This window comes from Salvelinus sp. IW2-2015, unplaced genomic scaffold (genome assembly GCF_002910315.2).
Source record: "Salvelinus sp. IW2-2015 unplaced genomic scaffold, ASM291031v2 Un_scaffold2364, whole genome shotgun sequence".
Taxonomy (NCBI): Eukaryota; Metazoa; Chordata; class Actinopteri; order Salmoniformes; family Salmonidae; genus Salvelinus; species Salvelinus sp. IW2-2015.
In genome coordinates, this window is record NW_019943689.1 from 160,752 (window position 1) to 175,229 (window position 14,478).

Consider the following 14,478-nt stretch of genomic DNA (forward strand, 5'->3'; position numbering starts at 1 on the left):
GCTTCTCAAGTTTCCTATGGCTTCCTGGCTGATGTTTTGGTCACTTTGAATGCTGGCGGTGCTTTCACTCTAGTGGTAGCATGAAGCGGATCTACAACCCACACAAGTGGCTCGTAGTGCAGCTCATCCAGGATGCACAATCAATGCGAGCGTTGGCAAGAAGGTTTGCTGTGTCTGTCAGCGTAGTGTCCAAAGCATGGAGGCGCTACCAGAGACAGGCCAGACATCAGGAGAACGTGGAGGAGGCCGTAGGAGGGCAACAACCAGCAGCAGGAAGCTACTCCACCTTTGTGCAAGGAGGAGCAGGAGGAGCACTGCCAGAGCCCTGCAAAATGACTCCAGCAGGCCACAAATGTGCATGTTCTGCTCAAACGGTCAGAACAGACTCCATGAGGGTGGTATGAGGCCCCACGTCCACAGGTGGGGGTTGTGCTTACAGCCCAACACCGTGCAGGACGTTGGCATTTGCCAGAGAACACCAAGATTGGCAAATTCCCACTGGGCCCTGTGCTCTTCACAGATGAAAGCAGGTTCACACTGAGCACGTGGCAGATGTGACAGAGTCTGGAGACGCCGTGGAGAACGTTCTGCTGCCTGCAACATCCTCCAGCATGACCGTTTGGCGGGGGTCAGTCATGGTGTGGGTGGCATTCTTGGGGCCCACAGCCCTCCATGTGCTCGCCAGAGGTAGCCTGACTCCATTAGGTACCGAGATGAGATCCTCAGACCCCTTGTGTGAACCATATGCTGGTGCGGTTGCCCTGGGTTCCTCCTAATGCAAGACAATGCTAGACCTCATGTGGCTGGAGTGTGTCAGCAGTTCCTGCAAGAGGAAGGCATTGATGCCCGGCCCCAGACCTGAATCCAATTGAGCACATCTGGGACATCATGTCTCGCTCCACCACCAACGCCACATTGCACCACAGACTGTCCAGGAGTTGGCGGATGCTTTAGTCCAGGTCTGGGAGGAATCCCTCAGGAGACCATCTGCCACATCATCAGAGCATGCCCAGGCGTTGTAGGGAGGTCATACAGGCACGTGGAGCCACACACACTACTGAGCCTCATTTTGACTTGTTTTAAGGACATTACATCAAAGTTGGATCAGCCTGTAGTGTGGTTTTCCACTTTAATTTTGAGTGTGACTCCAAATCCAGACCTCCATGGGTTGATAAATTTTTATTTCCATTGATAATTTTTGTGTGATTTTGTTGTCAGCACATTCAACTATGTAAAGAAAAAAGTATTAATAAGAATATTTCATTCATTCAGATCTAGGATGTGTTAATTTTAGTGTTCCCTTTATTTTTTAGCAGTGTATATATATATCCATTGATTATTTTGGAAAATAACTTCTAAATGCCTCATGAGTTTAGATCAACTGTTACACTTCATGAGAACCCAAAATATAAACTTGTTTTACCCAATGTTAAACATTGGAAGTGGTCTGTGGTCACCACCTGCAGAATCACTCCTTTATTGGGGGTGTCTTGCTAATTGCCTATAATTTCCACCTGTTGTCTATTCCATTTGCACAACAGTATGTGAAATTTATTGTCAATCAGTGTTGCTTCCTAAGTGGACAGTTTGATTTCACAGAAGTGTGATTGACTTGGAGTTACATTGTGTTGTTTAAGTGTTCCCTTTATTTTTTTGAGCAGTGTATATACAGTATATAAAAAATAAATATATATATACAGTATATAAAAAATAAAAAATAAATATATATATACAGTATAAAAATTTAATATATATATATATATATACAGTATATAAAAAAATAAAATAAATAAATAAATAAAATATATATAATCTTAAATCATTGGTCTAGAACACATGCAGCTGACTCATGTTATTCTCAGTCAGCAGCATGCTTCAATGTTAAACCTGTGTTTTGATGCACTGCAGAAGGCTCTATGTGTTATCAGTACATCAACCAGAACTATCACCACTGTAGTCAGCAAATCAGCTGTAGGTCCACATGTAGTCCTTTGCGACTCAGTTGGTAAGCTAACAACACCAGAGTCGTGGGTTCGATTCCTGCTGGGTTCACATCTATTCACTCTTCACAGACTGTAAATTGTTTTGGTAAATGGTATATATTCTACTGTATATATTAACTGTGTTTTCTCTGTTGCAGGTCGGGAAGTGTTTCTAACGACTGGGGTGAAATTTATGCCTTCGTGAAGAACCTTACAGATCGATTTGTGAGGTGAGCCCCCCCCCAAACATGGTAAATGTATGTTATACAAATGAAGTGTAGTCTGGGAAAAGGGACGACGCTGGACTGTAGTTTGGATAAATGTTTGTTAAAATGGAACCTGAGGCCCTTGGACACGTTTTGTTTCACAATATAAACAGTGGATATTATTATAACTGACTTTTGTCCAGCTATAACACGATTCAAATTCTTTCCCAGTCCATTAAACCGATACAGCCTTGTATATTTACCAACTATTATAGTGGAACGTTCACAATGTTCAACCTGTGTTGAATGAATAAAATCAGGACAACAGGATCAGTCAACCAAATTGAATTGTAGGCAGAGGACTCGTGTGAACGTAACCGGTTACCGGTTTAAATAAATGAATGGAAGTATGGAGGTAGTTCTGTGCCTAATATGTGTAAAAAAAAAAGTATAAAATAAATCCTCAGCTTTCTTATATCTTCTAGACACTGGTGGAAAAAGTACCCAGTTTTCATACTTGAGTAAAAGTAAAGATACTTTAGTAGAAAAGGAAGTAAACGTAAAAGTTGAAAGTCACCCAGTAAAATACTACTTGAGTAAAAAGTCTAAAAGTATTTGGTTTTAAATATACTTAAGTATCAAAAGTAAATGTAATTGCTAAAATATACTTAATTATCAAAAGTAAAAGTATAAATCATTTCAAATTGCTTATATTAAGCAAACTAGTGAGTTTATTAACATTCTTCATCAAGAATGTTGGCAAAATGTCATTATTGATAATGAGAGGTGGGAATGTTGTTCACTTTGTTGTCAAATAGCATTAAAAATAGTTTTCCATACTGTATTTTGCCGATTCTTTTCGCAAAGCAAATATTGAGTCGCGACTGAGACGAACTGGTTTAATTTCGGTACCGAGGCAAAACCAGTTGAGAACCACTGGGCTAGACTAGGCAGCTGCTGTTGTTAGTAGTTTACAGTTCATCAGACTGAAATATAATCTTGTTTCCATGCAGTTCAGCATGTCAGATCTCTACTGTTTACATGTATAGGCTGCTACATTTATGGAGATTGTTTTTGATTGTGTCTGTCGGGAGTGATGTGTTATCGTGCTTGCTAAATAAATACCGGAGGAAAGGGGAGATCGCCTCTGAGCTTTGTGCGTTGTGCCCGGGCCCGCACAACCTGCGATTTCTGTGAATCTGATTGGTCAAGAGATGCACAGAGCCTGCAGCAGCACTCGGATGTGAAGGACAGAGAAATGGTGCGAGTTCACAAATCACGAGGCAAATCGTTAAAAAAAAAAAAACGGTACTTTGCCACTCTTTTTAACGCTTTGCGTCAATATATTTTGCTAAACTAAATCAAAAGTCACATGACGCCACACCTGATTGAAAAGTGCTGTGTCGAACGCCGCCTAGCCACACGTTTTTACGGTGGCTCTGATTGCAGGGTGATTTTTTTGTTGTTGATTGCGTAACAACGGCGGTTGACTAAATGTTATGTGCCAGTCCAGACGGTATCGACCCAGCCAAACATAAATGAAGAAACGGTTTGTTAAAGAAAATAGCAAATGGGCCAGGTGTGAGTGGGTGGCAGTGAGGATCAGTCTTCTGGGCTGTGAGAATGGCCATTTGTAACCGGGGTGGACCAGATCCACACATAGATATCTATCCCTCCTCCTGATCGCAGAATGGGCCAGAAGACCTGGGTTCGGGTAGTATTTGATATGTTTCAAATATTTTCAGCGTTTGCTCTAGCCTGCCTAGAGCGCCACATGGGCGGATGCTTACAGTTTTGGGACTATGCTATTGGTTCATTAAGTCAGGCGTGCTTAGTCAAGCACAGATAAAGCATTTTTAAATGAATGAAAGGATTTCAAATAGTATTTGAACTCAGGCGGTCTGCACGGAATGGGCCAGGGAGAGGCAGGGGGACAGGGAATGTACAGTAAGGCAAAAGAACACTGAGAGGCGAGGACAATCTGCTATACAATGCTCCTTTACCGAGTACACTTCTGTTCTGCCATGTGGAGCATGCAGACTGGAGAGATTTCTCTCTTTTTTTTTCTTCCCTTTCTCCGGATTTCTCCCAGTCTGGCATTGCGAGCAAGCTCTTGATTTATTCAGTGTTGGTTGGAAGAGAAAACTGGAGAAGGTTTTCATTGAAATGACAGGCTTATATTTCAGTCTAGCCTGAGATGTTAGTCTAGATATATAAGATCGATAATATCTGTATAGTTCAGATGTGATTCTAGCCAATCCATCACCTGTCTAAACTTAGAACTGATACAAATTGTTTGACATTTCTCAGTTACGACTAGAATACATTCTCAATGTCCTCAAACAAACTACTCAGTCATGTTCCAAAAATACTTCTTCAGAAAGTGCGTGATCTATATGGCTGCTGTATTTCCTTGCCAGATATGGCCGTGTGGCGTAAAGATGCTATGTGCTGTGGGGGAGGACTTGCTGAGACTAACTGAGACTGGTTGAGACTGGCTGAGACTGGTTGAGACTGGCTGAGACTGGTTGAGACTGGCTGAGACTGGTTGAGACTGGCTGAGACTTGCTGAGACTAGCTGAGACTGGCTGAGACTGGCTGAGACTAGCTGAGACTGGTTGAGACTGGCTGAGACTTGCTGAGACTAGCTGAGACTGGTTGAGACTGGCTGAGACTGGCTGAGACTGGCTGAGACTGGTTGAGACTTGCTGAGACTGGTTGAGACTGGTTGAGACTGGCTGAGGCTGGCTGAGACTAGCTGAGACTGGCTGAGACTAGCTGAGACAAGCATAGACTAGTTAAGACTAGCTGTGACAGGCTGTGACAGGCTGAGATTAGCTGTGTGTGTGTATTGATGTATCATTGCCATGACAACCTGTTTCCTGTCTCTCATCACTTCCTCCTTCCACAGGAGAACAGCATATCCTCCCTTAAGTCACATACTCAAATTAGGTGACACAAACTAGTGTATTGGTATCTTGTATACCATGTAACATTTGTTGGTAGTTTTATTTTCGTCACACTGCACATCTGAAGTAATGTCTTTACACTTACATGCTGACCAGATCGCTCGCGTGCATGTTGATTTTGTCCACCCTCACCAGACGTGATCATGACACACAGGTTGAAATATCAAAAACAAACTCTGAACCAACTATATTAATTTGGGGACAGGTCAAAAAGCAAACATTTATGGCAATTTAGCTAGCTACCTTGATGTTGCTAGATCATTTGTCCTGGGATATAAACATTGGGTTGTTATTTTACCTGAAATGCACAAGATCATCTGACAATCAACAGATTAAAGGGTAAACCGAGTTAGTTTCTAGTAATCTCTCCTTCACTCTTCTTCTTCTTCTTTGGACTTTAAGTAGCGGTTGGAAACCAACTTTAAGGTGCATTACCACCACCAACTGGACTGGACTGTGGACCTCAGTTCATCTTTCAATCACCCACGTGTGTATATGCTCCTAAAAACCAATGAGGAGATGGGAGAGGCAGGACTTTTAGTTCTATTTTAGAGCCTGGCTACGCAGACTCTCGTTGACACGCGCGAGAGCTGTGGGTGAAATGATTGAGTAACATGAATGTGTACATTTACTTTGCAACGCACGCGACGTGAGCGGTATGGTCAGCATGCTACACAGCCTGTTCAATAACTATCTATCTCATGCTGTTTTTCTCATGTGATCAATGAGATCCTGAGATGTATTACTGTGCAGTCTCATTGGAAAAAGAATGTGTATTATTTCATTTTTGTGTAGAAAGTACACAACACTAAAAGCTACTGTTGATATACAGTTCCAGTCAAAATGTTGGACACACCAACTCATTCAAGGGTTTTTCTTTATTTTTTACTATTTTCTACGTTGTAGAAAAGTAGTGAAGACATCAAAACTATGAAATAACACAGATGGAATCATGTAGTAACCAATAAAGTGTTAAACAACTCAAAATATATTTTATATTTGAGATTATTCAAAGTAGATACACTGACCTGATATACTATACACTGACCTGATATACACTGACCTGATATACACTGACCTGATATACACTGACCTGAAATACACTGACCTGATATACACTGACCTGATATATACTGACCTGATATATTATACACTGACCTGAAGTACACTGACCTGATATACACTAACCTGAAATACACTGACCTGATATACACTGACCTGAAATACACTGACCTGAAATACACTGACCTGAAATACACTGACCTGATATACACTGACCTGATATACACTGAATACCAAACATTAAGAACACCTTTGAATATTGAGTTGCCCCCTTTTTGCCCTCAGAACAGCCTCAATTCGTCAGGTCATGGACTCTACAAGGTGTCGAAAGCGTTCCACAGGGATCTCGGCCCATGTTGACTCCAATTCTTCCCACAGTTGTGTCAAGTTGGCTGGATGACCTTTGGGTGGTGGACCATTCTTGATACACACGGGAAACTGTTGAGCGTGAAAAACCCAGCATCGTTGCAGTTCTTGACACTTACCGGTGCACCTGGCACCTACAACCATACCACGTTTAAAGGCACTTAATCTTTTGTCTTGCCCATTCACCCTCTGAATGGCACACACACATAATCCACGTCTCAATATTCTCAAGGCTTGAATATCCTTCTGCGGATCCGCCCCTATTTTTCAATTTTCGCCTAAAATGACGTACCCAAATCGAACTGCCTGTAGCTCAGGACCTGAATCAAGGATATTCATATTCTTGATACCATTTGAAAGGAAACACTTTGAAGTTTGTGGAAATGTGAAATTAATGTTGGAGAATATAACACATTAGATCTGGTAAAAGATAATGCAAAGGATTTTTATTTATTATAAAAAAAAAAATGTTTTACCATCATCTTTGAAATGCAATAGAAAGGCCATAATGTATTATTCCAGTCCATGCACACTTTTGATTTTGGCCACTAGATGGCAGCAGTGTATGTGAAACGTTTTAGACTGATCCAATGAACCATTGCATTTCTGTTCAAAATGTTGTATCAAGACTGCCCAAATGTGCCTAATTGGTTTATTAATAACTTTTCAAGTTCATAACTGTGCACTCTTCTCAAACAATAGCATGGTATTCTTTCACTGTAATGGCTACTGTAAATTGGACAGTGCAGTTAGATTAACAAGAATTAAAGCTTTCTGCCAATATCAGATGTGTTTATGTCCTTGGAAATGTTCTTGTTACTTACAACCTCATGCTAATCGCATTAGCCTACGTTAGCTCAACCATCCCGTGGGTGGGACACCGATCTGTGGAGATCCTTAGGAGGTTTTTAACCTGTCTCCTCCTCGTCATCTAAACTGATTGGAGTGGATTTAACAAGTGACATCAATAAGGGATAGTAGCTTTCACCAGGATTTACCTGGTCAGTCTGTGTCATTGAAAGAGCAGGTGTTCTTAATGTTTTGTCCACTACTGTTTTGTTTCATTCCAGCCCCAGCATGAGGGTTTCCTTTATAGTGTTCTCGTCTTCAGCCAAAGTGATGTTACCTCTCACTGGAGACAGGTATTATATTCCTCCTATTCATAATGACATGTAATACACCTTGTAGTAACACATTATAAAGGACCGTAGTACATGTTATTGCTATAACAAGTACTAAAGCATTAGTGTATTCCTGGCAGGTTTTAAAACTGACTCATTTAATTGTAGTTTAGTCATGACAGTCCCCAATGGCTATTTATATATGTATCCAATTGTAAACACATCCACTGTACCAGAACATGTTGGATATTGAATTGATGTCTTTTTGTTTGAAGATATGAAATCCAGGAAGGCCTGGAGAGACTGAGAGAGGTGAAGCCAGCAGGGGAAACCTACATGCATGAAGGAATTAAAGAGGTGCAGTATGGGTAACACCTACATTGGATAGTCTCCAGTAGATGCTTTATAGATGTTACACTAAATATCCACTATCCCTTACCCTAAACCTACTCTAAACCTAACCCTAAACCTACTCTAAACCTAACCCTAAACCTGCTCTAAACCTTACCCTAAACCTACCCTAAACCTACTCTAAACTTAACCCTAAACCTACTCTAAACCTAACCCTAAACCTACTCTAACCCTAAACCTATTTACATTTACATTTAAGTCATTTAGCAGACGCTCTTATCCAGAGCGACTTACAAATTGGTGCATTCACCTTATGACATCCAGTGGAACAACCACTTTACAATAGTGCATCTAAATCTTTTAAGGGGGGGGGGGGGTCAGAAGGATTACTTTATCCTATCCTAGGTATTCCTTGAATGAGTGGTTTTCAGGTGTCTCCGGAAGTGGTATTGACTCCGCTGTCCTGGCGTCGTGAGGAGTTTGTTCCACCATTGGGTGCCAGAGCAGCGAACAGTTTTGACTGGGCTGAGCGGGAACTGTACTCCTCAGTGGTAGGGAGGCGAGCAGGCCAGAGGTGGATGAACGCAGTGCCCTTGTTGGGTGTAGGGCCTGATCAGAGCCTGAAGTACTGAGGTGCCGTTCCCCTCACAGCTCTGTAGGCAAGCACCATGGTCTTGTAGCGGATGCGAGCTTCAACTGGAAGCCAGTGAGAGAGAGGAGGAGCGGGGTGACGTGAGAAACTTGGAAGGTTGAACACCAGATGGCTGCGGCGTTCTGGATGAGTTGTAGGGGTTAATGCCAAGGCAGGGAGCCCAGCCAACAGCGAGTTGCAGTAATTCAGACGGGAGATGACAAGTGCCTGGATTAGGACCTGCGCCGCTTCCTGTGTGAGGCAGGGTCGTACTCTGCGGATGTTGTAGAGCATGAACCTACAGGAACGGGCCACCGCCTTGATGTTAGTGAGAACGACAGGGTGTTGTCCAGGATCAGCCAAGGTTCTTAGCGCTCTGGAGGAGGACACAATGGAGTTGTCAACCTGATGCGAATCATGAACGGCAGTCCTTCCCGGGAGAAGAGCAGCTCCGTCTTGCCGAGGTTCAGCTTGAGGTGTGTCCGTCATCCACACTGATATGTCTGCCAGACATGCAGAGATGCGATTCGCCACCTGGTCATCAGAAGGGGAAAGGAGAAGATTTATGTTGTGTCGTCTGCATAGCAATGATAGGAAGACCATGTGAGGTTATGACAGAGCCAAGTGACTTGGTGTATACGAGAATAGGAGAGGCCTAGAACAGACCCTGGGGACACCAGTGGTGAGAGCACGTGGTGAGGAGACAGATTCTCCCACGCCACCTGGTAGGAGCGACCTGTCAGGTAGGACGCAATCCAAGCGTGGCGCGCCGGAGATGCCCAACTCGGAGAGGGTGAGAGGAGATCTGATGGTTCACAGTATCGAAGGCAGCGATAGGTCTAGGAGGATGAGAGCAGAGAGAGAGAGTTAGCTTTAGCAGTGCGAGCGCCTCCGTATACAGAGAAGAGCAGTCTCAGTTGAATGACTAGTCTTGAAACCTGACTGATTTGGATCAGAAAGGTCATTCTGAGAGAGATAGCGGGAGAGCTGCCAAGGACGGCACGTTCGAGAGTTTTGGAGAAAAAGAAAGAAGGATACTGGTCTAGTTTTTACATCGAGGGATCGAGTGTAGTTTTTTCAGCAGGGTGCAACTCTCGCTCTCTTGAAGACGGAAGGACGTAGCCAGCGGTCAAGGATGAGTTGATGAAGCGAGTGAGTAAGGAAAGTCTCCGGAAATGTCTGGAGAGAGAGAGGGATGGGTCAAGCGGCAGTTGTTGGCGCCGGCCGTCACAAGACGCGAGATTCATCTGGAGAGAGAGGGAGAAAGAGTCAGACACAGGTAGGGCAGTGTAGCAGAACACCGCGGTTGTTCTTTGGACTTAGCAAACGAGGATCGGATGTCATCGACCTTCTTTTCAAAATGGTTGACGAAGTCATCTGCAGAGAGGGAGGAGGGGGGAGGAGGGGGAGGAGGATTCAGGAGGGAGGAGAAGGTGGCAAAGAGCTTCCTAGGGTTAGAGGCAGATGCTTGGAATTTAGAGTGGTAGAAAGTGGCTTTAGCAGCAGAGACAGAAGAGGAAAATGTAGAGAGGAGGGAGTGAAAGGATGCCAGGTCCGCAGGGAGGCGAGTTTTCCTCCATTTCCGCTCGGCTGCCCGGAGCCCTGTTCCCTATTCTAAACCTAACCCTAAACCTACTCTAAACCTAACCCTAAATCTACTCTACTCTAAACCTAACCAAACCTACTCTAAACCTAACCTTAAACCTACTCTAAACCTAACTCTAACTCTAAACCTAACCCTAAACCTAACCCTAAACCTAACTCTAAACCTAACCCTAAACCTACTCTAAACCTAATCTAAACCTAACTCTAAACCTACTCTAAACCTAACTCTAAACCTAACCCTAAATCTACTCTAAACCTAACTCTAAACCTAACCCTAAACCTACTCTAAACCTAACCCTAAATCTACTCTAAACCTAACCAGTCAAAACCACTCTACTAATGACATGACCACATCTGAAAACGACTTCACCTCACTAGAGAAGCCTTCAGTACTGTACAGAATATCCCCCATGTTATGCTTGTAACAGGTAGATACTGTGGTAGCCTTGTCTTTACTTGTCCAAGGCATTGGTGTGTTTTATCAGTTTGGCACTAAACACTGTTTAGATAGGGAGCAATTCAGATGCCTCCAAGTGACCTAAATAACAACTTCTAACTCCTAGTCTGAGTCCCAAATGGCACCCTATTCCCTATATAGTGCACTACTATAGACCAGAGCCCTATTCCCTATATAGTGCACTACTGTTGACCAGAGCCCTATTCCCTATATAGTGCACTACTTTAGACCAGAGCCCTATTCCCTATATAGTGCACTACTATAGACCAGAGCCCTATTCCCTATGTAGTGCACTACTTTAGACCAGAGTGAAAGGAGATACCCAGTCAGTTACACTACTGAATCAAAGTGGTGCTGGGGACTTCATTAATCGACGTCCGCGTTATCAGCGCCCGGGGAACAGTTGTTGTTGGGGATTAGCTGCCTTGATCAAGGGCTGAATGGCAGATTTTTCTACCTTGACTGCTGGGGGATTGAAACCAGTGACCTTTCGGTTGCTGGCCCAACACACTTAACCGCTATAAAAAGCAGTATAAAGGGAATATTAAACGGTTAGGTCTGAATTTGCTATTCTGCAGACATACTGTACAGGGTTGGGGTCAATTCCAAGTTACACAATAAATGTTATTTTTGTTCGATAAAGATTCGTTTTATAACCAAAAACGGCCATTTGGTTTGCGCGTTATGTTCAGAAAACCACAGGCTCATTCCGGTCCTGAAAGGCAGACGAAAATTCCAAAAAGTATCCGTAATGTTTGTAGAAACATGTCAAACGTTTTTTATAATCAATCCTCAGGTTGTTTTTAACATAGATAATCGATAATATTTCAACCGGACGGTAACCTATTCAATACTACAGAGAAAGAAAATGTCGAGTTTCATCTCTCGCGTGCAGGAACTCATCAAAGGACACCTGATGCGTTTTGAAAAATCTCGCTCATTTTTCAAAATAAAAGCTTGAACTACTGTATTATAAGCCTCGGTCCACAGCACTGAGGAGAAGCCATTGGAAAATGAATCTGGTTGATACCCCTTTAAATGGAGGAGGGGCAGGCAACGGAACAGGGATTTTTCCAAATAAAAGGTACTTCCGGGTTGGATTTCCTCAGGTTTTCGCCTGCAAAATCAGTTCTGTTATACTCACAGACAATATTTTGACAGTTTTGTAAACTTTAGAGTGTTTACTATCGTAATCTGTCAATTATATGCATATTCTAGCATCTGGACCTGAGAAATAGTCAGTTTACCTTGGGAACGTTATTTTTCCAAACATAAAAATTCTGCCCCCTAGCTGAAAGAAGTTAAGAACAAATTCATATTTACAATGTCGGCCTAGGAACAGTCGGTTAACTGCCTTGTTCATGGGAAGAACGACAGATTTTGACCTTGTCAGCTCGGGGATTTGATCTAGCAACCTTTCGGGTTATTGGCCCAACGCTCTAACCACTAGACTACCTACCACTCCTTTGAAAGCATGGAGCATTGAGGGAAAACTGAAATCAGAGTTGGAATTTCTGTTAACTTCCTGGTTAAATGACTGATTTTCAATTAAATTGACACCATCCCTGTACAGTTTGTTCTTATTCATTCATAATCACATATCTCTGTTTATTCATACCTCTTTGTGTTTGAACCAAAAGGCAAACTATCAAATCAAAGCCCAAACCACCAAGTCCTCCAGCATCATCATAGCTCTGACAGACGGGAAGCTAGAGGTCTTCATACATCAGTTAACAGTTGAAGAGGTGAGCTTCATTTTATTCCAAATAAACTACGTTTGTTAGTTCAAAATTATTTTTTTCCTCCCAGACACACCGATTAAACATGGCGTTGGACTAAAAACCAACGCTCAATGGAGCATCTTTTTAGTCCATGACTCAACATAATCTGGATTAGAGAGACTGGCCATTAATATCCAAATGCAGAGTGTTACTTATTGTTTTAAAGTTAACGTTATTCGTATTTTTCTCTAATGCAGGCCAACATTGCGAGGACCTACGGTGCTCGTGTGTACTGTGTTGGTATCAAAGACTTTGACGAGCAACAGCTAGCCGAGGTGGCTGATACCAAAGATCAAGTGTTCCCTGTCAAAGATGGCTTCCATGCACTCAAAGGCATCGTAAATTCAGTAAGTTTGTATTGTTTTGTTTATTTTTTGGTTCATTTATTCGGTAGAAATGTACAATAAGGGTTCTGATTCAAAGTCAATTATTTTAGAGTTATTTGGGAACCTTTTTATGGAAGTTACTTTTGCTGGAAGAGACAGACGTTCATATTGAGGTGCATGGAAAGAGCCCGTGGAAATAAGTGCTTGTTCATCTGTTTCCTCCAACATGGTCGTGTCTCCTCAGAGCTGTGTCTGTTTCCTCCAACATGGTCGTGTCTCCTCAGTGCTGTGTCTGTTTCCTCCAACGATGTCTAAGGCATCTGTCTCCTCAGAGTTGCTGTGTCTGTTTCCTCAACATGGCCGTGTCTCCTCAGTGCTGTGTCTGTTTCCTCCAACATGGCCGTGTCTCCTCAGTGCCCTGTGTCTGTTTCCTCCAACATGGCCGTGTCTCCTCAGTGCTGTGTCTGTTTCCTCCAACATGGCTCGTGTCTCCTCAGTGCTGTGTCTGTTTCCTCCAACATGGTCGTGTCTCCCCAGTTCTGTGTCTGTTTCCTCCAACATTGGTCGTGTCTCCTCAGTGCTGTGTCAGTTCCTCCAACATGGTCGTGTCTCCTCCCAGTGCTGTGTCTGTTTCCTCCAACATGGTCGTGTCTCCTCAGAGCTGTGTCTGTTTCCTCCAACATGGTCGTGTTCTCCTCAGTGCTGTGTCTGTTTTCCTCCAACATGTCGTGTCTCCTCCAGTGCTGTGTCTGTTTCCTCCAACATGGTCGTGTCTCTCAGTGCTGTGTCTGTTTCCCCAACATGGCCGTGTGCTCCTCAGTGCGTTGTCTGTTTCCTCCAACATGTCGTGGTCTTCCTCAGTGCTGTGTCTGTTTCCTCCAACATGGCCATGTCTCCTCAGTGCTGTGTCTATTTCCTCCAACATGGTCGTGTCTCCCCAGTTCTGTGTCTGTTTCCTCCAACATGGTCGTGTCTCCTCAGCTGTGTCTGTTTCCTCCAACATGGTCGTGTCTCCTCAGTGCTGTGTCTGTTTCCTCCAACATGGTCGTGTCTCCTCAGTGCTGTGTCTATTTCCTCCAACATGGCTGTGTCTCCTCAGTGCCTGTGTCTGTTTCCTCCAACATGGTCGTGTCTCTCAGTGCTTGTTCTGTTTCCTCCAAACATGGTCATGTCTCCTCAGTGCTGTGTCTTTTCCTCCAACATGCCGTGTCTCCTCAGTGCTGTGTCTGTTTCCTCCAACTGTCATGCTGTGCTCCACAGTCTGTGTTCTATTTCTCCAACATGGTCGTGTCTCCTCAGTGCTGTGTCTGTTTCCTCCAACATGGTCGTGTCTCCTCATCTGGTGCTGTGTCTGTTTCCTCCAACATGGTCATGTCTCCTCAGTGCTGTGTCTATCCTCCAACATGGTCGTGTCTGTCTCAGTGCTGTTGCTTTCCTCCAGCGATGTGGCTGTTCGTCCTAGTGCTGTGTGCTGTTCCTCCAACATGGTCGTGTGCTCCTCAGTGCTGGTGTCTTTTCCTCCAACATGGCCGTGTCTCCTCAGTGCTGTGGTCTAGTTTGTCCTCCAACATGGCTGCTGTCTCCTTCAGTGCTGTGTCTGTTTCCTCCAACATGGTCGTGT

General features: G+C 43.6%; 1 protein-coding gene across 1 annotated transcript in view; it reads left to right on the forward strand.

Annotated features, from left to right (window-relative positions):
- The window catches only part of LOC112073780 (anthrax toxin receptor 2), a 60,155-nt gene that overhangs the window by 17,489 nt on the left and 28,188 nt on the right, over positions 1-14,478 (forward strand). Inside the window, exons 2-6 of the mRNA XM_070440277.1 lie at positions 2,141-2,212; positions 7,656-7,727; positions 7,982-8,063; positions 12,391-12,495; positions 12,729-12,878. Of these exons, the coding sequence (XP_070296378.1) occupies positions 2,141-2,212; positions 7,656-7,727; positions 7,982-8,063; positions 12,391-12,495; positions 12,729-12,878 (481 nt within the window). The remainder of the gene's footprint in view (positions 1-2,140; positions 2,213-7,655; positions 7,728-7,981; positions 8,064-12,390; positions 12,496-12,728; positions 12,879-14,478) is intronic.